Below are 26,201 nucleotides of genomic sequence, written 5' to 3'. Positions count from 1 at the left end.
TCGACTTTAAATTTGGCAGAAACATTGGCAGTTCTTATACGCAGGCTAGCATTGAAAATGGGCCAAACTGGTCGAAGAACACGCCTACAGTCCTACGTAAAGAGATGAGATAAAGCTGCAAAAATTTGAACTTATATTTTATGGGTGATGCTGTAGTTCCTCTACAAAAATGGAAGAAATCGGCCATACCTAATCAATTTTATAATGCGTCTTAATTTTTTTTTTCAAAACCCTCAAGCAAGCTTCAAAAACTCCACCAAGTATAAAAAATTCAAATTCGGAACGGACCTATGCATGTCGGTCCGTTCTTTCGTTGCACAAATTGAGATATCGCCCATAAACTTGGAAGAGAATCTGACCTAAACTTTTCAACTTTTCCTTTCCGTGTATTAATAACACTTAGCATAAGATTTATTTCTAAGAAACGATTGAATTCGTCTGATAATTTACTTAAGCTAAAAAAAACTAAATAAATAAAAAGTCAGATCAAATTGCACCCAGCGAGTCATCGATAATCCATAGAATACCTGATAAAGCAGACTAGGATCGACAGTTCTTAAGCTCATTTCTCAATGTTACATATTCAGCATCAAAGTTTATATTATTCTGTACTTCCAGGCTGAATGTGTTGTGAAGCAGAAACCTATAGTGTATACCAGATGGAAAACAAGAAGCCACAAAACTACAAATATGTTTGCAATCACCACTTTTACATGCTTATACACGTAGATATATGTGCAAACATGCCTCACGATAGCGGTTGTAAGCAAAGATATGAAAATCTAACAGAAAATACGATATACCAAACGATGTTGGGATCATATAAACGATATTAAAAAAAAAGGAAAAACAAAAAAAAAAAAAAGAGAGAAACATAAACCGGATAAAAAAGACTTATTTTGAGAAATTTAATTCAAAGTTATTCTCAAACGTTTTTAAAAACAGAATCTAACACTGAAACTATACAGACAGACCTACATAGATTGTATGATGTTTTGCGTATGCATAAAAATGTTGGTATAGAAAATAATATTCTATGCCGTATACATACATATACATATACGTATTAGATTGAATGCTTGTGGTTGAGCAGAGTAGCTAAATGGGTAACAAACTGGTATTTATTTATTTAATAAAAATATAAATTTAATTTAATTTAATTTTTCTCTTTTCCTCCCCAACACTACCCAAATAAGTGCTTTAGACTTAGATTTTCGGAAATATTTTATCTTTTATCTTAATTTTATTACATGCAATATGGGTTTGTTTTTTTTTTTTTTATTATCTTTATAGATAAATTTCTTTAATTTTATTGCTAAACATTTCTTCGTCCATGCTTCTATACGCGCAACCGACTGCACTGGAAAATGGTAAGGCGCGACTATGTCAAAATTTGCGATTTGCAGACACTTGACTTTTTATTCGGCTTTAGTAAATAATGAAAAATACACAATTAATGCAGAAAAGAGAAATTGAAAAAAAGCTATTGCGAAAAATATCTCATTTTAAGATTTCATAAGTCGTGGCAGAGGTCGATTGGCATAAAAGCATTTTTTATTAAACCTCTTTTAAAATAAGCAAACAAACACACAAGCACATTTAAATTTGGATCATCGCATCGATTACAGTATCTTAGTTACAAGTTTATTATAAGAAAAGCAAAAAGCACCGCAAGTGACACCCTAATAAAAGAGATTTTTTTGCAAATTTCTTTTTGCGTGGTAGAAACCGTATTGAGAACGTGGTTAACGGTATATTTGAACATGAAAAAAAAACAAAATTGCTCTTGAAAACTATTAAAAATTAGCAATACGGAAGACATTCTTGCGAGACATGTATGATCGAAAGGGCGCGCAGCATAGTCAACACAAATCTGATTCTAAAAAAATAAAAGCAGAAGAAGTAAAAACATCGCATTCCACTTACAATATAAAAATACACCTACAACATTACAACCCATCCTACAGTTATCCGAACTAAGGCATTATATGGAGAATAGTCGAAAAACTATTCCGATCCGAACCGTTTTCACGTATGCCGTGGCCCAACAGTTTCACTTGATTTCCACTAGTCTGCAATCTCAGATAGCTCCACTTTCCGTTCAATCGTGTGGAAGCTTTGTCTATCTGCTGATAATCCTTTCTGATACCCGTAATCCCTGGTATGATTTCTGAAATAAATAAAAAACAACAAAGAAAATTTCAGTCGGTCGTGACCGCGTTATTAGAATAACAAAAAGAAGAAGAAATAAATTTTTAAACTGTATACTGTCGAAAAAGTGGATATTTATATGCATAGGCCGGCTTAGGACATTTACGAGTTATTTTCCAAATTCGTAGACGAAATCTTCATTTTTGCGAATGGGAGAATCTTTACCACAAATACTTGGGCAGATGGGCAGACGGATAGACGAGCACACGAACATGCTTAGTTGCATTCAAAATTTGAAATTGACCAAGTGTTTCTATACTTTATGGGGCTTTTAAATCTCCTTTTTACGAGTTATAAAGGATTGGAAAATGGAATTAGGTTTGGGTATGTTATGATATTGGGGAGGCGTGGTAAATTTTTCTCCTTTTATGTAGGTACTACAGTATCGCCCATAGAATATAAGTTCAAACTTGTATAGATTTGTCTGCTGTAGTTTATGGGTACTGAGCATAGAACCAATTTTTTATTCCTTTTGAAAAACAAAGGTGTCGTCGCTTTACGTAATACTGTAGGTGCGTTTTTCGACCGATTTAGCCCATTTTGAATGCCAAGCTACGTGCAGGAGCTTCCAATGTTTTTGCCAAATTTGAAATCATTCTTGCCGCCTGGAGCACGTTGACAACAGATATTATGTAGACGGATATGCTTAAATCGACTCACAATTTAATGCTGATCAAGAATATATATACCTTATGTGGTCGCTGAAGTTTACTTCTGGGTGATGAACATAAAAATTATTTCAAAGCAGATAAGAATCTTATTTTAAATGGAAAATTCATTCCGAAACATAGGAAAATACATTTTATAGGGAATATATCGTTCCAGTTATAAGATGTTATCGTATTTCCAGCATGTTATCTTCAAATTATCTTCAATTAACGAGTTGTTTTTTTTTTTTGGTTGAGCGCTTTCGTCAAAGGAAAGAAAATTTAGTTATAAAATACAGATTTTCCATAAGAATGAATTATGTTACACTTGGGATTGATGTTCAAATTATCATCTTGTTAAAGACCTTTTCATTGAGGCACACACACTATAACATCACAATTTGCTACTTTGTATCTAAAAAAACATGAATACGGTCAATATTCCCTTAGGGGTTACAAAAGTTTGTAAGTTGTAAGTCATAAATGGTCATAAAGCATGCCATGACCAATTTGCACTCACTCACACGTCTCCCATACGTATGTGTGTCGATTCTCTAAAACATTTCTTTTGTATCTTTATACCATATGTGAAATGATTTGAAGACGAGTGATACAAGAAAGAGAGTTAAAAGTTTAATTTGAATTCCTCTTGAATTCTGGTGGGTATCAAATGTTTATTTTATTTTAAAGCACAAACAGCAACAACATCAAATTTATTTATCAAAAGGAGCAGAATGTCTTTTTATAGATATTCAGTCAGTAATGAGGTAATGAAAAAACAAATAAGAACATTATAGTCGGGCAACGCCGCCTATTACATACCCTTACCCATACCACTTCGTCGAGTACAGTTATTCGCTCATTTTAATAATAATACTCCAAAGAGTACACATTGTTTTCACACAAAGCTGTAATTATCATTTAAGCCCACCTATTGGAAGTTTACATATTCTCTCCATATAAGAGTTTGCGTTTAGTGGCAACGCCTATATATGTTGAGGTCCAAAAATAATAGACCCATGTGATCCAAATTCACCGTTCATTTTTTTGCTCAAAGACTACTTTGAATTAATATTCATCTTAAAATATAAATATTCTTCCGAAGGACTTACTAGTCATGAGACATCTTATATGAAGCTGGGCCAAGAAATAGACCCATGGGGTTCCGAATAGGTCTACTTAATTTTTTTTATCTAATTACTACTATGAGCAAGTTTTCATCACAAAACAACCAAGAACATTATAGTCGGGCAACGCCGATCTTTAAATACCCTACACAACATTGTCTAACACAATTCTTATTATACCCATCATCGAGGGATGCAGAAGGAAGCATCACATATCCCACAAAGTATATATATCCCTGATCAGCATCAAATTCTAAATCGATTGAAACATGTACCTCTGTCCGTCTGTGTAAAGTGTGTTGTAAACATTCTTCTGGCCGCAAAAATGAAACTATCGACATCAAATTTAACAGAAACATTGGAAGTTCTTGCGCGCAAGTTGGTATTGAAAATGGGCCAAATCGGTCAAAGCAAACACATCACGTAAACTGAGAACACCTCTGTTTTTCAAAGGAAATGAAAAGTTGGTTTTTTGCTCATTACTCATAAACTACAGCAATTTGAATAAATGTTCTATGGTCGATGCTGTAGCAAGTATCCACAAAAACGGAAAGAATCCATCACACTGGTGATGGGTACAAAAGATTCGATCCCGACAGAAGTTAATTTTCTTACTTTTTTTTTTTTTTTGAAATTACTGCTAAGGGTTAATTTTTATCACCACATATTAAAACTTACACTTTTCTGGTCTACAAAGAATCAATTTTAGTGAAAATCCTTATTACTGTAGGATTCAAAAAATAGGTCGAGATGATCCAAATTTGGTGCTGATAATTTTTCTTTTTTTGTTAAATTTCTATTATGATATAATTTTCATCATGAAGTATTGGAAATTTGTCGTATGGGCTTTTGTTATATGAGAGAGTTAAAAAATTGCCGCACCCGTCCAAAGTTGTCGTACAAATTTAGAATGCCCAAATACTACTACTTAGTACTTACTACTTAGTACTTAAAAGTGTAAACTTTTTCCGAGAAATTTTGAAAATGGCAATTTTTTTCTGTAAGTTTTCAGAATAAGAACCGAATTCAATAGAGTTCGTCCTTGAGCCAAAACACGTCGCTGTACTAAATTTCATCAAAATATCTCAAGAATTGCGAATTGTAGCTTGACCATAAATTTACATACACAACATCAGACGGACTGACGGACAGACAGGCTCAGATCAATTCAATAAACCATGGAAAAAAAGAAATTATATTTGCTTGCTGCTCGATTTTTCCGTACATAAAAAATTATGTGTTTACTGTAGTGCAAATACGACAAGAAACTTTGCCCGTAGAAATAATGAGAATGAAAGAGCAAGCACCCAATTAGTTGCTAATTAACAGCGCTACCACTGTTGTTATTGATAACAGCAACATAAAAAGTCCTTAATAATCTCCTAGTTTGAATTTTGCTTAAAATGTTGGGCTAGTTTGTTATTTGGTTGTCTCTGATCCATTCGTCTAGCGTGTTTTGCGAACATCTGAATGGTATATAAAGTTTAGTGTCGAATTTCCACCTGTTAAAAGGGCAAAATCAGCTCTTGTTAAAATCCGTACCTTCCCGTTATCTCTTTTACTGTTCAATGATGTTTATTGTGAGCTAATAAACTGAATAGTCTACTTATGGCTTACAAATTTTTTTAAAGGTCTGCGTCGATTTAATGGTACACTCCTAACTCGGAGCCACATGTGTCACAAGTACGCCTATGTACTAGATATGTACATGCTTTTTTTTTTTGCTTATTTGTGTGTTTACATATGGATATTGCTCCTTTTTTTTTGTTGGGATGCTATTCCCTTGTTGCTGAATTCCATAGGTAAATAGATAATTGAATACAACTTTAAAAACTGTTGTGGCGACAAGTACAGGAAGTACATTTCTTCTTTGCGTAAGAATGCTGCCAACTTAACGGCAAAACAAAAATAATAAAAATTCTTAACACAGAGATGTAAAACTACTTACTTTTGTAACCTGATACAAAATTGAGTTTACCTGTGTGCAAGGAAAAAGAAAATGGTATGTACTCTGTGTAATTATTTTTAGGTGCACGTTCAGTTTTAAAAACGAAACAAAAAATGTTTGCAATTCCGTATCTTTAACTATCACAATTGATTTTATTATAATTTTCCTACCCGATTCCTCTTTACCATATTTACAGTCAAGCGATTAGGAAATCCGAACTACTTTTTGGCTTTGACCACATTCAGTTTCATTTTCTAGAGCGGTAGGTCATAACTTCCAAAATATTAATAATAGAAATAATAACAAAAATCTTGATTTGGCTCAAACTTGACGCTGGCAGTAATAGAATTTTTCAATAAGTTGGGCATATAAGATGTTCCAGTAAAAATTTGCTTTATTATTCACTGCTAAATAGAGATTCACTAACTAGAATAATATTGCCTAAAATAAATCTTTAATGTTAATATTATAATAAAATACCCCTGACTACCTTGTGTTTACGAAGTTTTTGTTCGCTTTTAGAAAGCTATTGATTCTTAGGCAATTATAATTTCTAATTCACACGTTTCTTTAAAAATATTTCCATCTAATTGAGAAACTTGATAATTGCCCAATACCCATCTTTTATTTGGCAATATTAAATGAATTTTAAAATATTATTCCTATTATTACATTTAAGTTAACCGTAGAAATAAATTCAAGGTTTTTAGGCACTAGTAACGGTGGTTATTGGCTCTATTGAAAACTTTCCCGCTCTTGAGATTTAAACCAATGATTATTGTATTGTTAGTCCTTTGCCTACTCGGTCACTAAAGCAGATAATATTAATACAATTTTAATTCAATGTGAGTTAAATTGTTTTTCTTCAACAAAAGAAAGGTCTATTTTACTTTTTTATTACATTCCAATTATATTAAAATCACTGCCTTTTTCTTTTCATTTTTAGTAAAAGTCCAAAAAAATATTAAACAATTTAGCTTCAGATATATTGGTTGTCACGCCGAATTTGCCTTTCAAGAAATTTCTTTTAAAGACTGCACAATTTGCACAAATAAGATTCAAATTTCTGATTTAGCATATTATTTTAAAATCTAAAAAAAAATATTAAAGTTGGCAGTGCCGCCAATAGTTGTCAATCAGCTGTTCGCATTATTGCGTTGTGCAAAATAAACTGAAAAAACAACTGCAATTGTTTATAATTTTTAATTTTCCGGTAAACTGATTAGTATTCATAGAAAAAAACGTAACACATTTATCGGAGATCCACTTGTCACTTGTAATGAAAATTTTAAAATTGGTGATAATTTTTATGCTGAATCTGTTAAATAATTTAGAAACATTTGTTGCCACATTCGCAAATCGCAGTTATTTTAGACGTAACTCAAGTATGGAGCAAGATGAGCAAGATGGAGAAGTGTCGCAGCAACAGGAAATAGCGCCACGACCCGGAACGCCAGTCGAAAGACTTATTGAAGAAATTGAAGTTTTTGACGCAATGGATCTTATCAATGGTAATGAAAATTTTAAAATTGGTGATAATTTAATGCTGAATCTGTACTATACGACCGAAAAGTTAGGTTCGGGTCGGAGTGTTTTGTTTTTTTTGTTTTTTTTAATTAATTCACATGAAATTAGCGTAAATCATATCTGTTTGCAGACAATGGTAGCGATGACGAAGAAAGCGTCAATGAGGAAAATGACGAAGATGAAGAACGGGACAATACTAGGAGTAATACAGTGGAAATTGCCGCGTGGATCTTAAAACAACTGCATGATTGTTTTGAGCAATCTAAGACACAACCGACATACACTTTTACGCCGCATCGTCTTCTCAAATGCAATTATAAAGCTGTATGTGAATTTGGCGAATATCCAACAGCACGAAGTGGTCATCGTATTATAGCGTCAGAATCCACTCTATATTCGCTGGGAGGTTACAATCCGAGCAGAGTTCCTAACGTACTACGCCGTGATGGGTGCATGCTGTTTCAAGAGCTTTGGGCGTATAATTTTGCAACAAATCGTTGGAAATTACTTCTACATGCAGATAATTCTGATATGCCTAGAGAGTTAGCCTCAAATGCTCTTGTCCTTTACAATAATGTATTAATTGTAAGTGTACGAGTATTTTAATATCTTTTATCGACATTTATGCATTATTAATGAAATGATACAAACCTTATATTGAACGCTCTATATAAAAGCAAGTTTTGTCGAAGTCCTTCCTTATCTTCCGCCTGACTGGCCCTGTGGGTAAGCATCTACCAAATCGCGAATTCAAATATCAAGCTACACTGAGTGCTCGATTGGTAAAGGCATAATATTTACGGATTGAACACGTCCACGCTTTCTCGTTTCTCTCTTCTTTCTTGTTAGACAAATATGGCAAATCTCCCGAACCATATTGAGCGTTTAATTATTAGTTCAAACTGATAACGTGTATTTACAAGGTTTAATATAAAAGCTATTTTCTTTCCTTTTACAGTCACATGGAGGCACTGGTTACCCGTTCGGTGAGACTTGCTCAAATGATTGCTATGTGTACACCATTGGTGAAAACGCCCAGGTGATGAGATTAGGAGTAACGGGAGATTTGCCGACTGCTCAATATGGTCCAGGCATTGTTATACATAATGATTATCTTTACACAATTGGAGGAACGACAGGTTTTGATTATACTTGTGATGTTTACCGATTAAATTTACATACGAAGATTTGGGAAAATGTCTATATATGCAGACCCGATATGCGGGACGATCCTGAAGGTCGTTACAGGCACGAAGTAGTCTACGATGGCTCTTATATATATGTGCTTGGCGGGGGCACTTCGCATACCGTTTATGACCTTCAACGCATCCCTGCTTTTAATTTGACAACAAATCGTTGGGAATATTTTGATACAATTCCTGATCGAATGATGATAAGATTTTATGAAAATGGATTTCCGAAACCACGTAAATGTCTTTCCTGCGTGCAACATACCTTACCGAATGGTGATATAGAAGCCTTTATAACTGGTGGTTTGCAGGTGAGAACAGAAGCAAAAAAAAAAAAAAAAAATTAAAAAGCAATCGATCGGCAAATACCTTTCATACTTTCAGGGTGATTTTTCGACATACTTTAATGATATATGGAAACTGAATCTGCGAACTAAAGAATGGTGTAAAATAGTTACGGCCCATTTGCCGCGACCTCTTTATTTTCATTCAGCGGCTCACGCTGGGAACGGTTGCATGTATATCTTCGGTGGCATCGAATACAGTGAAAAAGAAGTCCGCCGAAATTGTCTCTTTAAGATGTGGATGACTATACCGAAATTGAGTGAAATTTGTTGGGATGCTATTACATATTACAATAATAATTTACATATTTACAATAGAGAGAAATTACTGCAGATAGGCATACCTGAACGTTTCGTAAATCGCTTGCCATTACAAAAACGACCGCGTAAACACATTTCAGATGAATCATCGCAATCGTTGATTGTGACTGTTAAGCGGATGCGTTCACAAATCGAATAAAACCAATATGAATAAAAACCCCATCTAATAATATAATTTGTAAGAAGTACGTTAGACTATTGATTGTTTAAATTGTAATTTTAATTAAAGTCCTTGTGGTTGCCAAATGCTTTTCTAAGCTTTAACGATAAATCAAATTTCAACTGAATTGAGTCTAATTTCTAACGTATAATTTGAAAGGAGCCAAGTCCTTAAATAATGATCTGATAATTTTGATTGCGGCAATGTTAACATACCTACGTTTAAACTTAGAAATATATATTTTATTTTATGTTTAATTAACAAAATTGGTGTTAAATTTAGACGAGAACTAGTGTAAAGTCCAAATGCTCTTGTGTACATTATGAAAAAAAGTTTATTTTGGTAAAATATTTATACGATTAAAAAATATTATGGTTCAATCTTTATGAAAGGGCAAGAAAGAACCGCCAAGAACAAATACAAAACGTCAACAAGGCAAAGCAAAAAAATTATTGCTATATAACTGGGATCGCTAATTCCTCGTCTCCTGACGTCGTCAGTCACACTTATAAAATGAAATTACGTTTATTTTTTCCTTTTGATTACTCCGTTCACACTACAAAAAGCTATACATACGAACGAAAATATAATGTTTTAATTATCAAATTTAAAAATTTATAGTTAAATAATTTAAATGCAAATTGATGAAAAATGTTATTGTAAAAATCAAATGGAAGACTTACTTTAAAAATTTTTGATTAGTTAAAATAAAAACTGCAAATTTATGTTAATTTATGAGTATATAAATCCTCAGTTGTTTTAACTTTTGCTCAAAGGTTCTTAGATTATATAGAACGGATCACAATATCTGTAAGCTATGCATCATTTTAAGATATCTTTCCCTTGTAACGCAAAAGTATTGAATGTTGACGACACTATTTTCCAACGACCGTAGCACCAGAAGTCTGAAGAGTACTTCAAGAAATAAAATTGTAAGGTGCCCCTCTAAATATACTAAATATACTATCTCTGAGGTTTACGTAATACCATAAGTGATGTGTGGATAATACCTACCAGCGGTGCAAGGATATACTAAATTTCTGTAGATGTCGTAAGGCTTTGAGAAAGACTCACCTTTGTCTAAGTTTGTTTGTCCGTCATATAGCTTTGTATTCAACCTATAGGACACAATTTTGGAGATATTTTGATAAAATTTAGTCCACCGATATTTTTTAGTTGACATCTAGATCGATCGTTATTGAAAATTCTTCAGATTGGACCAGTTCCCATATAACACCTTATGTTAAAAAGTCATATGAATTGTGGGATTATATAGGGCATGTAATGGTGGGCCCTATGCCGGTACAATATCTTCCCATGGTCCTTTAAACTTTGAATAAGTCCAGGTCTTTGCCAACAAAAACTGTCAAATGCAGGAAGAATTAATTCTAACGGGTCTGGCATAAAAATCATAAAATCTAACGAACAATGGGTTTATTAGACGGTTGTGCCAAGTCTCTATTCCATCCGTTTTGACATAACTGTCACATTTGGCCCTAACTGGACGGCCCTCTCTCTCTCTCTCTCTGTTGCCCCTTTTCTTATATTAAAACATTGATATTATTTTTCGTGTTCTTGGCAACAACATTATTGGTGTAATGTTGTTGCATCGACATATTACTGTTATGATGTTGTTGTTGTATTTGTTTTTTCAAAGGCACATCCAGCATCTCTCAATCCTTAATAGCCATAACGCGGATTAAAACTTCCCCATTTACGGGGCCAGCTGTGTATGGTGTGTTATAAGCTACTACAACCAAGCGTGGTTAAGGGACAATACGTACAACGATAACTACTGACCTAAATAACCTGAGCAAAAGCGACCAACGTGCTTATGGTTTTCAACCATCTCAAACTTGATGTCCGTTGAAAAGACAGATCAAAATCGAAAATGGGCGTCATTCGTATGCGTTACAATAGCCAAAAGGGTATAAGTTTAAATTTATGGCTGATATTAATCTACAATTTGTGGAAAATTTGCCACGACCACTTAGTGCGTGAAAGTTTCGAAACATTGACAATAGAGTAAAGTTTCTAACTGACAAAGTGTACAAGATATTGGATAAGGAATTAACAAATAGATTGTAGGCTTACTTAAGATGTTAGTGCAAAAAAATCCCGTAAAGTTCACAATAAAACAGCAGTAAATTGCTACGAAATAAGGGGGCATGGTGCATCATAGGGTGCATCACTCAAAATAAAACCTTTAATAAGAAGTGGCCGAAAAGGTGATCCAGTGTAACAAATTTCATCAAAATATTGAGCGCAAAAAAGCGACACAGACAGACCAGCTTGGAATCTAGAACCATTTTCTGAATTGATCGATATTATTTTAAGTCTTATTAGACCCTTGTTATCACGTGGTCAGATCTTGGCACTCGTTGAAAGGAAGAAGAAGAATTGCGCAACATTGCCCTCTCGCCGCCTGCTTGAGATGAAGAAGATTGCAATAAACACACTAGTAGTTATTAAGCAATAGTAAGTAGTCTACATTTACAAATAGAAGGACAAACATATTCGGTATTGTGATAGGCTATAAAAATTACAGGACGGGAGCGCATAAATAAATAAAAAAGACCATTTTTTTTTTAATGTCTCTTTTTACACTAATATTAAATATACTTTATTCGTCTTATTGATTGATTTTTTTTTCAAACATTTATATTATCTTTGAAATGTTTTCTGTTTTTTTTATTTTTTATTTTACTAAAAGTAATTAAACTAATAAACTATAGAAAAACGCATAAACAGAGTCATGAGTACTAAGTAAATGTAACTACATACTTGTACATGTTTGAATACACACATACGCAAACACACACACACACACATACATATATATATATATATATATATATACTTAAAATAAAAAAAAAAAATTAATTATCCGTTATCCGTAAGCGAAGTTAAATTCAAACTAAATTCTTGGCGCGAAAAAGAGCAGAAAAAAAAAAACGGATTAAAACTGCAGATTAACATATATTTGCATATGGATTATATGTAAGGAGCAAGTATTTATATATCTAATTTATAATTGTTTTACATATTTATAGTAATTCTATATATATATATATATATATATACGTTTATATATGTGTTATGATATATTAAATGTGTAAATTACTTACCATACATATATAATTATATATTTATTGTTTATAATAATGATCGTGATAATAATGTTGATGCCGTTGGTGATGATGATGATGATGATGATAATGATGATTACATATGACTAAATCATTACTTAATATCAAGTAATTATACATTTCCACTATAATGCGATATATTTTTAATATTAGTGTCTTTTCTGTTTTTCTGTTGTAGTTTGTTTAAAATATTTGTTTTATATTTATTTTCTCTTTAATTTTCTTCATCATCAACTGTCGTGTGTGTGTCTTACTTAAGAGAGTGAAGTTCATTGAAAGTATATTTAAATACATGAATGAACTGCATGCCTATTTCGGATAAATCAAATCCATGCAATGGGATGGTTTTTTCAAAATTTTGTTTAACAAAAATGCTTTCTAAAAACAGATCACGAAAATCAATTTAGCAAATGATAGATAGATAGATAGATAGGTAACTAAAAAAAATTTATTCATTCAATTTTTTGTTTACTTACATTACTGACTATTAAAAAAAAAAATTTCTTCTTAGATATCATTTTTGAAATCAATAGGAAAATCGGTTTGAGAAATTTTAAGAGAATATATCTCACTTTTCACTTATTCACATATAAAATAGCGCTACACAAACGCCTATGTATATTTATCATCAAGTAATACGACCCCGCCCCAGCGTCCAGGACAAACGCCATTGAATAAGTGTTTATTTCTACTCGATAAAATATGTAATAAAATTTGAAATGATAATCAAGAAAACTTTACACTGTTCATTCACTAAGTAAAGTTTTTTAGTCTTTTTTTTCTTTTCTGGAAAATATACTTTGGTCTATATGCCTACAATTATTTAATATTAAAATGTTATATAACAATATGTGTTGTTGTAAGTTGCCGAGATTCATAACTTTCCTAAAACATCACATACAAGCGTTATGAACTCCCTCCTTTCTCCCTTTCACCTTTACACGCCGATAATGAAATCCGGAGAGTAACGAAATAAGCTTCCTCCGTAGGCCATGTCATGTCGTAAGTGTGTGCGCTGCTCCTTAAACACCAACTGATCTCCTTAGCAATATAGGTATCATTACTTTACGTTATGTCTTTATGCCTATGTCGCGAATGATTTCAATTTTTTTATTTCTTTCTTTTCCTTTTGAGGTGGTAGTGTCTGGTGGTAGTCTATGCAATGGCGTACGGTTATAAAGAAGAAAAAAAAAAGCTTATAATTGAAACTCTCGTCTATTCTCTTTACGGGTATACCATATGTACGTTTATGTTAACCCATATTAAATTTTTATTAATTTCTGTTATCTTCTTGTTGGGCGTACGCCTTGCTTTCTCTTCTTCCTTTTTTCAAATTACGCTCCTTTTATTTCATATAAACAAAAGTTTGTTTGGATCGTCAGGTGTTGAAATTATGTTATTTCTATGATGAGATTAAAGTATTATTGAGCGAGGCCTTGGTTGATCCATTTGACGTGACGATAGCTGTCGGTCTTTTTGATGGCGTTTCAGTATCACTTACGGTCTCAGCGATCGCAGAGTCCACGACCTTCGGCTGTTCAAATGTGCTTGCATAGGTATTGCTTGTGCTGGCAGAATGATTACCAACACAGTTTAATTTGTTACCATCATTATCGTTATTCTTGCCGCTGTCGGCAATGTTGCTTTCGGTTTTCGTCGTTTTGGTAGCACCTGAAATATTTGCATTAAGTATTCCCGAGTACGTGACACCATTTAATTCCAGATTTACTGTAAGATGGTGTTCACCATTTGTACTAATATCTGAAAAAAAAAACAAAAACAAATAAAGCAAAAAAGATCGTAAATATCATAAACAGCAAAAAGTTGAAAAACATTTTCTTACCATTACGTGTCACTCGGAATTGCAAACCAGATAATAAATCGAAAGCTGAGTTACACGCCGTTAATTTGTCGACGCCGTTAGGGTTGTCGCTAGAGGGGTCGGTAGTGTGATGGACTTGCTTAGATAAATGAATTTTCTTGGTTGATACCGGCGAGACTCGAGTTGTAGCTCCAGACGCGGCCGACGTCGACGGTGAGTTTTCTATGGCAGAATCATCAGATTTGTCGTGGTGTACGCTGTTGCTCATGTCTTGGAACGCCGGCAGATGACCAGGTACACCATTTAAGGGTCTTTCATTTGCATCTCCAGGTGGGGAATTCGCCGTTGAATTTTGTTCACCGTCATCTTCGTCAGGTTCTTGATGAGGATCACCATTCGAGTCGTTGTCTTTATATTGGAAATTAGGAGCGACCGGTATGTAAAAATTAGCTCGTTTTGTTGGCGGCGGCTGATGGTTGAAGAAGTCTTCTCGTCCATATTGCTCTGGACTAGTTACGTGTTCACGTTTAATGCTGCGAATAGGGAGAGAGTTAGATAAGTTGCTTAAAGCTTTGTTACTAACATAAGGAAAATGCATAAATGACAATGTTTTACACGTAAATCACAAGTGGAGTGCAGGAAAATGTGAAGATTTCGAACAACAACTAATGTAGCTTTAAAATGAACTTATCAAAAATGGCGAAAACATTCCATTTGTGTATGTGTTGTGTATGTATGTGTAAGAATATAACTGCAATATATTAAGTTTCTCAAATTTCTTCGTCTTATTACGTTTACCACTCTCTGTACTATTATCAGAAATATCTGAAAATTCCGGGTTCGCAATAAATAATTGTAGTGAAAAACGACCCAATACCTTGCATCACTCTATAGTTACTCATACAACGACTTTTCAAAGGTGTATGGAATAGATCCGTCTCGAAACCATTTTCGCAAGTGTTCCTCCTTCAGTCTACCAAATTGCATCAAAATATCTTAAAAGTTGCGACCTGTAGGTTGAGCACAAAAGACGAGAGGGACAGACATGTGAAATTACTTTCTGAATCGATCGTGTAAAAGATGCGGTCACGATCGAATGTAATTTTCCTACTCGTTAACCTTCCGGTCGCTTTGTCTGCAATGCGCCCTTCAAGTTGATCATTTATTTTCACTACGTTTCAGTAACTCATAACATGTACCACGCCTTTCTGGTCCATTCAAAAACAGAAGCTCTCCATCTTCTCGAAGCGAGTTGCTTTTGGTTCCGATGCCGAACTGCTAGGATTTAGAGCTTGGGTTTTCCCAATGAATCTATTTTTCGTCCGGAAGTTTTACAAAAGGAAGAGGGAAATTAAAAGGCGGTAGTGTTTACACAAATTCGACTTGAAAGTGGAAAACCTGGAACGATGGAAAGAATCTTTAAACAACAAGGAGACGCTGTAGGGCGTTGTGTTGTATACAGGCAACTCTAGCAGAAGTGGGAGAGAAAGCTGAGAAATTGGAATAGTTCTTTATTAGTGAACAAATCGTTCACATTTTTGTATAGCGTTTGTAGTGGCGGGACACGTTACGGCGAAGGTGCCGTTCATACAATCTCATCTTTCTTGGGCGCTTACATATTTCACAACTCCTGGTCTGGAGCCTTTAGGCAAGACCGGGAATTTTTAACGTCCGAACATATGAATATAGGTTAATTTTTCGCCAGATACGCTTAGGATTTCATTAACTTCATTGACTCATGTTGCAACGATTATTTTATAATTCCAAGCTGTAAGGAGTTGCCGATTAAGAAAAGAGGGGGAAAAAGGAAGATCTGATGCAAAGGCAATTTTCTGCTATTGCCTTGAAGCAGCACTTGAACCGCTCGCCTTCCCTTGTCCATCCACCTCTTGATTCTTCTATGCTCTTTGCCGGTTTTCGTCCTTTATATCGCAATCAAAATTTTTTTAAAAGTCGCAACAAGATCGCGCTTGTGTTCAAAGAAGCTTTTGCAAAATGCAACATTGTCGTGCGCTAGAAATGTGCTAAAAACCTTTGCAGCTACTCTTGCATTTTCCGTTATGGTTGGGATATTTTTAATCTTTTTCTCTTACCCTGATATTTCGCTGGCAGTTTTGACGTTACCGTTGCCGACATCACCGCTGCTATCACCTTCGCCATGTAGAGATGCATTCACTGAGACGGGTGGACTTGCATGATTGTTAACCATTTGCCATAATGCTACACGTGACATTCCCAATACATTGAAAGCTTCATGTTGACTAACATCGGGACTTTGCGATCTCTGACGTGATGTCGACTGATGTTGTTGGGCCGATTGTTGCTGTGAATGTGTCATTGGGTGTCCATTGCTGTTACTGTTGCTAATGGCGGATGCCGCCGCCTCTACATTCTGCTCTTTGTTCGCTTGAAGCAGTTTCAAGTATTCCAACATGCGTTGCTCAAAATCGTGAGACATCAAATTCGGCACTTGGGCAAAGGCGGGAGCAGTCATCAGTCTATGGTGTGCTGCGGCAGCAGCAGCCTGTGCAGCAGCTTGTGGATTATTAGCGGCGGCGGCATGTGTAACCAATGCCAGCGGCGACATTTGTTGCAAGCCACCTGACAAACTTTGTCGGGCCATTTGTTGCTGTATTTAAATAAAAAATAAATAATAATAAGTTAACTAATCGTCTTAATGATCAGATGAGATAATATATATGCTTACCATTGGCATTTGATTATGTATGGCCTCGTATTGGCCATAGCTAGAACGACGTCCTTCACGACGATTGCCATCGATCGCTGCTTGCAGTTCGGCGGGTGTACTCAAATTTTTCTTTTCACATTCGTACGGATAAAGATATTTCATATATCTGCAAATATACATGTAAAAAAGGATTAACGTTGCGTTACGTTAAGTAATAACCAGCGTAAAGATAATAGAAAAAAAAGTTAAATGCAATCTTTCTACGCATATATATCCGATGTACGCATACATATATGTAGTAGTAGTAGTAGTAGTAGTAGTATGCACGTGTAATTGCTTAGAGAACATTTTGAAGTATTGCGACATTGGATGTGCGTTTCATTGTAATTTTGAGAAGAATTCCTTTTTTATTTTTTTTTATTTTTCCCTTTTAGCTTAAGAAAATTTTGAATCGTTTATCATCTATGAATTTATTTGCTTATAGGTATGCACATGCACATACATACACAGGCAACTGCGATGACATAAAGCAACATTAAAGATTTGCCTAAATCAACATTATCATCATTTTCTTGCACTTGAAAATTCAAATGAAATCTAAATCTTGTGCAGTAGAAGACAAAAGGTGACACAACAAAATGCTAATATCGACTACGATAGTAGTGAAACAATTATATAGTATTTGTACCTGGGAATGGTTAACCTTTTCTCTGTTCATCATCATCATCATCATGATTGTAATCATTATTATCATTATCGTTATTATCATTATCGTAGAGCAGTTTTCGAGTTGATCAAATATTTGAATAATGGTACACAACAACAACAACAACAACAACAATCAGCAATCATTATATCGTCATTCTTGAAACTATGTGCAACAGTTGTATGCAATTCATTGATTCTACTCGACTCGACTCAACTGAAGATGTTAATGACGTTTGTCTTAAAAGCGAACAAACAAACAAACAAACAAACAAACAAACAAACAAACAAACATGCGAACAAACAAAGAAACGAACAAACGAACGACGAACAGCATTTCTTTTTTAAAGTTGGTGTTGGATTGTGTTAATTAAATTAAAAAATGCTAATGGACGCAATCGAACGGAACGAGTTGCGTTGAAAGATGTGAAATTACAACACAATAACGATCAACAATGCAATGGAATGGATAGATAGATATATATTCATATACGAATATATGCACCGATAAGCATGTTTTGCTATTTCAGGTGGGACATTATTGAATATAATGTAATGCGTGCATAAGGAAAAGAAGAACAAAAACTAAAAAAAAAAAAACATACAAAATTGTGTGAATATTTGACATAAAACTGCAGAAAAACTTTTTCTAAAATTAGTATTATATATACATGTGTGTGTTTGTGTGTGTATGTTTGTGTGTACTAATGCAAAATAGATTTTATACGTTCATGATGAAAAATACACGAACCGGCTTAATACCCCTTAGATTTAAAACAAGTTAATATGTTATTAGGCCGACAAGACCGACTCCTAAATACCCTACAACACTTTACACTCTACAATCGCAAGTTGAACATAATTAACAAAACGATAATGATGTTTTGACAAAATTATATGTAGTAGGTCCGGATCGTGAACAGCCCTGATCTATATTTGGTGTAGTTCCATTTTTTTTTTTTTTTTTGCTTTAAAACTTGTTATTCTTCACCATTTTCGTTATTAAAAAGTAAAAATTAAGACGTTTTTGTCTTATAAAGATTTATCTTGTATGGAAGACGGTCAGAATCATTCAGAGTTAGCACATTTTTATGTCCTCTTTTCCGTCAGAGAATGTACCCTATCTATAAATCACGGTAATGGTCAGAAATAAGTGGCGAAAGAGATGGAAAGAGCGGCTGCACTAAGCGCTAAGTTAAGCTTTAAACGTTAGGCTCTAAGCACTCACTGTACCGATGTCCAAAGTAAAATCTACTCTATTTGAGATTTGAATCAGGGAACGCTGTCTTGGTACCCCCGACTTTTATTAACTCGGCTTTGCGATACTTTTCGTCACAAAAAATACTACAAATCAGAAAAGATTTACGAAAAAAAAAAAGACAAAACGATGACATGGGAGATTGATCAAAAAAGGCTTCCATCTAATCCCGATTTTCTCCATTCCCTTAGTATGTCGTAACATCTTTTTTCATCTCTTTTTATTGAGGAATATACAAAAAAAAATTTTCATACAATTAGTTTTTCCATTATATGGAAAGTGATCGTAAGCAGGATTCTATTGAGAACTCCCTTGATCCCTTGCGACAAAAGCATTTAAGTCAAATCATTTGTCAAATTTGTTCGAAATATCGTGAAAATTGCGGCCATGAGACGATCAGGCGGCCAGACGGATGGACACGCTTTAATGAATTGAGTAAGTGATTCAAAAGCCACTCGTCTTGACTTCTCCCAAGTCTTTCTCAATATTGCAAATACACGCATAAGGTGTAATATACTTATGTAGCACAAGTAGTGTAGGGTATAATAAGCAATTCTCATAATTATTATCGCGTTAATTGGCATCAAAGTCGAATGTGTGTCTACAAAATTCTCTTCGCGTTTACTCGAGAATTCAGAGAATGCAAGCAAGCAAATAAAGCAAGAAGTTTGCAAAAAAAAAAAAAAAAAAAAAAAGCAGCGCACATCCTCTCTAGAAAGTATGCTTTTTCTGTCTTCTTTCCTTTTCTTTTTCTTTCGAGACGTTCTCATCGATTGAACTTATGAGTGTTTATTGAATTAAACGCAATTTTTTACACGTATGAGTAGATATGAATTATAAACAAAAATACGCATGCAAATCAGACAATTCAGTAAATGCATGCATACACACATTTATACATATGGAAGATGAAGCGCTTAAAAAAATAAATACTAAACGTGTGTGTGTGTGTGTGTACATGTTGTCGTCTTCTTGCAGTCAATAACTTCAACGTTACCAGTAATGAAGATTCATATAAGAATGTGATATCCTAGAGCTCTCTCTGCACTTATGTTATATGGAAAATTTTCTGCGCTACAGGTGGTACTGTAAGCTATTAACATATCGTCAATGTCTTACTATATCTTGCGAATGAATTATTTTTTTATTTTTTTTTTTTTTTGTAAATTTTATTTCCTTTGCGCCTCGTTACATAAGTAAAAGTAACCTTACGCACCGAATTTGACAAATTGACAAACGAACATTGATCACTGCAAGAATATTTATTTTCACGTCAATTAAATACCATATGTGCAGAGGCATTCATTCTTGTTATATCAATGTGTCCGTCCTGACTCCCCCCCTCCGTCAGGGCATAAATTAATTGTTATTATTAAATAATAACAATAATAATAATAATAATATATGTAATTAATATTATTATGACATGAATGTACAGGCGCCTCTCATTCAACCCGGTAGTTCGGGTCAGCACGATTTCGATAAGATCCGATTTCAAAATATCGTATGTGTGTCGATTTTTGCTTTTATTTTTAATCTTTGGGTAAATAAGAGGAATTTCATTCAACTTTGACGAGAAGAACAACAGATTAGTTGTAATTTTCGATGAAAATGAATTTTGGGATCGTCATCATCATTACTCCCTACCGCACTCAGGATTCAAGAATGCAATAAGTTTACGGATTGAACACCTAAAAGGATTGACCTACTTTTTATTATTCCAATCGATTGAAAAGAATTAATTCCTGAATCCTGAAGCTTGCTGCTTGGGTACCCGTCTGTCGACTTGCTTTATTGTGATCAACCTATTACCCATGGTACAAACACGAGCATTATTGAAAACAGTTCGGATTGGATCAATTTTTCAACCACTTCCCATATGACAACTTATTTTGAAAAGTCTATATATAAACAACCATGGATTAGTGTGTGGCATTTAATGGTGACCCTTGACACATTGTAGTGTTTTCGCTTCTTGTTTGAATATATTTTTAATTTTTGTATTTCGTCGCAGTATTGGCTTTTCCTTTAATTTTTTTTTTTTTTTTGAATTTCATTTCTATGTATGTTTGTAATGAAATCCAAGCTACCATTAAATTTTACGTCTCAAGGCTGACGGTACATATTGCCTTGATTTATATTATTTTCAAGGTAAGTGTAACACAAAGCAAGTTTCGATACAGTACGGAACAGATTGTCTGGGATTATATTTAACCCAAGTATCTATTTTATAACTCTATACGTCTTCGATACACCACGAACTAACCGTAATAAAGGAGAGGCAATTTTAGAATATTAGATTTTAAAAGTTTTGTCCCACAAGGACAAGGAAGCTTGCACGTTAGTTATTGGCAACACAAGGTGCACACCACAACTGACTGTTACATAATGATACTACCAAAAAAAAGCATTTTCATGTTCTATAATAATGAGTGGGCGCGGCTGATTTTTTCTGTTTTCAGAAAACAGAAAGTGGAAATTTATATCGTGTGTGTGTTGTAATTTATGAGTAACAAGCAAAAAACATGGAAAGTTAGTGTTCACAACTTTTGATACATACGCATGTGAGCGTGTTGTAGGCGTGTTCTTTGTGAATATACGGGTGCTTTTAAAAGTCTCTTGCAAGTTTGTAAGCGGCATCTTGACTTTTGCGAACGTGAGAATGTTTACTACAGATACTGCATGGTTGCGCAGTTGGGCAAATGAGCGAGCGGACATGTTTAGGTGCATTGCGAACTTGAAACTGATCAAGAATGTGCATAGTTTATAGGGTTGACCTTGCCAAATTTGAACTCCATAGCTTCTATTTGCGGCCAAGAGAATACAACAGACAATGCGCAGACGGACAGGCAGCCAGACGGACATACTTAAACCGATTTAGAACTTGATGCTGACCAACCAGATGTATACTTTGAGGGGTCTCTCAAGCTTTGCAAACGTTTTGGCAAAATGGATACATCCCTCATACTTTGGTGATATATATGAAAACAAAATGTTTTCATTGCTATTGCCGTAACAATGACTTTGTGACAAAAATAAAGATTTTGTTCACCGGGATAGATGAGTCGTTAGAATACACGACTTATAAAACCAGAGATAAGGATGCATTTTAGAGAGAGAGAGAGAGAGAGAGAGAGAGAAAAATACACTGGGGTTGCTTTACGCGTCTCGTTATCGAGTTAGCTCGAATGTAATTTTTAATTTTGGGATGACAGTTCTCACTACCGAGTGACTTTGAACTTTTTTCGAAATTTCATTCGGGTCTAGATAACTTGGATAATGTTGTTTGCACGCTATAAGTTTCAATTGTTTGCAAACTATCGTTTGATGTATATAGATGTCTAAGGAGATGGACGGATTTTACGGCATTGCTGCCCTTTTTTTTATTTTCGACTGGATTAAATAGGAAAAAAAAGGCATGTGAAGCTACGGAAATGATTAATTTGGCTCCGAGGAAAAATGCAGTAAACTATTAAAAAAAAAGAAGAGGTTGCGACATTCAAAACAAATTCGCTTACGTTCGCCTGTCGCTAACAAAAGCGAGCCAGGGAAATGACCTTCAACTTAAACTGGAAGCTTCTCTCAATTGCTCCGTATTCGCTAGATCTATCTCCTTCCCATTACCACGCGTTCAGGTGGATGTAGTCATATTTAGCAGATCAGTCGCTTGCAGAAGTTGGAGATGTGCGAAAATACCTCAACAATTATTTCATCTCGAGATCATAAGTCTTCTACTGTGAGGGCACTCGCCGTTTACCCAAAAAGTAGCAAAAGGACAAATAAAAAAGCCGCTTGAAAATGTCGGGACAGCAAACGAAGCGAGTAACCTATGTGAACATGAAAAAATAACTAACGAATAAGTTCCATAAAATATTATGCAAGCTTCCAAAAACATAGTGTCATCTCTAAATGACTACAAAAGTTATTGTATTTGGAAGTGATTTTTCTAGCAATGAAATACGAAGAAAGTGGCATCTTAAAGATTACAAATTAGTAACAGTATTACTAGGTGGATTGATAGAATAATTTCAATGGGAAAGGGACCACGCTGGGCACCACTTTTGTGTGACGCATGATGGTCTGTAATAATCCTCAATATCTGTCTATCGAACAATTCACGTCATTTGCATCTCATGGCCACTCTACAGAAGATTAGATCTAAAAGAAATACATGTGCTTTACTCACAAAAAAAAAAGCCGAACGCATGAAAGCTGCTTACCGATCAGCCAAATACTAAGTCGTGGGCCATTCTGTACCCTAACCTACCTATGATCTTCTTCGGGCCATGATCTGCAATAAGAGACGTGTGGGTGTGTTTCGACATAAAATACGTGTGTCGATGCAAAGAGAATGCGAGTAAAGGACATCTTGTTGCTTAGCGGAGAAAAGTTCCAGACATATGTAACTTATTCGACAGAAGATTATTAGCTATAAGAGCGTATTTCGATGAAAGAGCTGCAACAGCTGTTGTATACCAAAGACTAGACGGAAATTGTATCGTGGAAATAGAAATTATCATTAAAGGAAAATTATCAAAGGGGCTGAGGTGCTTTGAGGTGTATATACAGGTGACGATAGCAAATTAACATCGAGAAATAGTCCTGCTTTTTAGCAGAAATGGACGCATACACTATAGCCATATAAGGTTACGATGATGTAATGGAATCAAATATTCAGCTTTGTCATCGATGTAAATCATTCCCCGGCATCATGGCTTGTACCAACTCCATTTCTAATCGTCCGTCTTTTTTAGTAATTAAAGAGTGACAACCTCTTCATTTTGAAGCTTTCTTTTTTGGCTTTAAAACTCCAGCCGCCAAAAATTAGGTTGCTTGGAGCCATAAAGAAAATTTAAATCTAAGGATAATGCTTTAACGTGAGAGTGATTAGGTTTTCATCCAATGCGATTTAACACCAATAACTTTCTCTATTGCAACTTTTATAAAGCCTGTCGATATTACTATTAGTAAGTACTAGTTTTAGTAGAAAGAAGAAGAAGATTCAAAATATATTCAAAAAAACACATTTTCTTTTTATTTCTGAGCGTTACAAAGGGGAAAACACACCTAGTTTAGTGATGGGGGTTAAAATTGTAACACGATTGCATAGCTGAATGAAAGCGAATTTTTTTTTCAAATCATTTTTACACTAATATTAAAAATACTTTACTGGTCTTATTAAACGGATTCCTTCTTTAAATTTATTTAATTATCTTGTGTTCTTTTTCCACTAAAAGTAATTACGCTAATGAACTAGAAATAATAAATGATAGCCTAGAAGAAGGCATGAATAGAGCTCGAAACACGACATCCATTATTCATCGAACTCTACTATTCAGCAGGGCTGTCCTTTTAATTAATTAATGCTTCTCGTTTATGGCATGGAACTCGATCTGATTGAAGCTCCAAAAAACAAATATATATATATATGTATAGATATTATATTATTTATCATAATAACTTATACTGATGTGTAAACACATTTACCGGAGCAGGAATCGAACCTGGGTCCTTCGGCTAATAGCCACGCGATAGGTTTTGCTTCATGTGAACTAACTAACGTTAATTTCTATAACTGATCCGTTTTATAAGATTTTTGATTTTCCAAATATGAACACTTTTCTGATGGCGACTGGGAAATTGGGAAAAAATCAAACTGTAGAAGATTACGAGAACTGTTTTAGAGTAGGACGCATATTTATCTATCTGTAAATATTCACGATACATAGAGAGGGGCCACAGATTGGCAAACATAAGCAGGAAAGGACGATTTACGATCTGCCGGAAAACAGGCGTCTAGTCTGGGTCTTTCGGCTGAGGAAAATGCAACTCGAGTTTGAAAAATTACGTTTCTTTCTTTTCCCCCCAAAAGATCATCTGTGACTTTGAAAATGTAAACAATTTTTTGTTGGTGATTGATATTGAAATTGGGAATATATCGAAACGAAGGCCATCCTGTCTGTTTTAGGGACAGATTGGACAAATGGATATCAATCAAGATTTCTTGTTCTGCTTAGAAAGTCATTGAAACAGATTGGGAGACAAAACTATAAGGTCTCCTATAGTTTTTAGTTCTACATATGAAAAGCATAAACCACACAAAGCGCGCACCTTACTTAAGTCAATGACATTTGCATTACGGTACGTGTACACGAAAAAGCAGTACGGAAACAACTTTTTAAGACCAAGTACAGCAAACGGGCAATGACAATGCTATTGCTCTCGCTGTCGCTGCTATCTTCCTTTTTCCAATTTTTTTTTATTTTTATTTATTTTTTTTTTTTTTGGTTGCATCGTACACAACAATACGTATAGGTCTGCATAATGCAGACATGCATGTAGGTTCGTACATATGTGTACATATATATATATATATATATGTGGGTATATTTATATTTATTTGTATTGTGAACATATAAGAGACATACGTATGTGCTACTTCTATGTCCCTGTCCTATACAGTCATAGGGTGTTGGCTCTGCTGCCGTGTGCATATAGGCTAAAAGGCATAAAAATCGTGTTTGAAATATGATTGACAGGCAGACTGAATGCCTGACAAACTGTGATGGCGGACTTTAAATTCATAAAAATTCGAAAGAAAAAAAAAAAAAGAAAAAAAAAGTAATTTTTATGATTGAAAAATACTTTACAATGTTGCAGTCAGTCATAGTACAACACTTCAGTGGCTATTACTACAACAGTGTCGTTCGTCGTTGGGGCTTCTCGGATCTACTGAGCCATAAAATAAAATGATGAATGCATATTTTTATTGTTGTTGCAATAATTATTACTATTATTAGCAGACACATTGTAATTTGCAAGTAATTTGTTATATTGGTAAGCCAAATATACACACAAATGTTAACAACAAAAACAACTGTAATATCTATAGAAACAATAATAATAACAACAAGTAACCAACCATTCATTGGTTGCTTAACTCGACAAACATCATAGACCCTTATTGGTTTAACGTTGACTCGCTCGCTATAGCCATAAGATCTCGTGTTATCAAAATTATGTGTACGTTTGCGTGTGCAAGCATATAATAAATACATACATGTAGATACGTATGTATATACATACATACATACATACATACA

The 26,201-nt window shown here is 34.4% G+C and overlaps 2 protein-coding genes across 3 annotated transcripts in view; one reads left to right on the top strand and one right to left on the bottom strand.

The window, feature by feature from the left end:
• Positions 1 to 7,071: 7,071 nt before the first annotated feature.
• On the top strand, positions 7,072 to 10,056 carry LOC119636890 (kelch domain-containing protein 10 homolog). Of its 2 annotated transcripts, XM_038032592.1 has the most exons (5): positions 7,072 to 7,209; positions 7,268 to 7,444; positions 7,591 to 8,045; positions 8,419 to 8,961; positions 9,035 to 10,055. In XM_038032592.1, the coding sequence occupies exons 2-5, from the start codon at positions 7,321 to 7,323 to the stop codon at positions 9,452 to 9,454; spliced, it is 1,542 nt and encodes a 513-aa protein (XP_037888520.1). In that variant the 5' UTR covers positions 7,072 to 7,209; positions 7,268 to 7,320; the 3' UTR covers positions 9,455 to 10,055. The 2 variants fall into 2 exon arrangements, with proteins under 2 accessions (XP_037888520.1, XP_037888519.1); XM_038032591.1 differs by having other exon boundaries at positions 7,072 to 7,444; positions 9,035 to 10,056.
• A 2,600-nt stretch (positions 10,057 to 12,656) lies between these two features.
• Positions 12,657 to 26,201, bottom strand: part of LOC119637049 (protein dead ringer) — an 81,456-nt gene continuing 67,911 nt past the window's right edge. Inside the window, exons 9-12 of the mRNA XM_038032854.1 lie at positions 17,154 to 17,301; positions 16,540 to 17,075; positions 14,468 to 14,979; positions 12,657 to 14,385 (exon numbers count right to left, since the gene is read on the bottom strand). Of these exons, the coding sequence (XP_037888782.1) occupies positions 14,027 to 14,385; positions 14,468 to 14,979; positions 16,540 to 17,075; positions 17,154 to 17,301 (1,555 nt within the window). The 3' untranslated portion in view covers positions 12,657 to 14,026. The remainder of the gene's footprint in view (positions 14,386 to 14,467; positions 14,980 to 16,539; positions 17,076 to 17,153; positions 17,302 to 26,201) is intronic.

This window comes from Glossina fuscipes, unplaced genomic scaffold (genome assembly GCF_014805625.2).
Source record: "Glossina fuscipes isolate IAEA_lab_2018 unplaced genomic scaffold, Yale_Gfus_2 42, whole genome shotgun sequence".
Classification (NCBI taxonomy): domain Eukaryota; kingdom Metazoa; phylum Arthropoda; class Insecta; order Diptera; family Glossinidae; genus Glossina; species Glossina fuscipes.
Note: the sequence above shows the minus strand (reverse complement) of the source record. Positions and strands in the feature narration are given on the sequence as shown.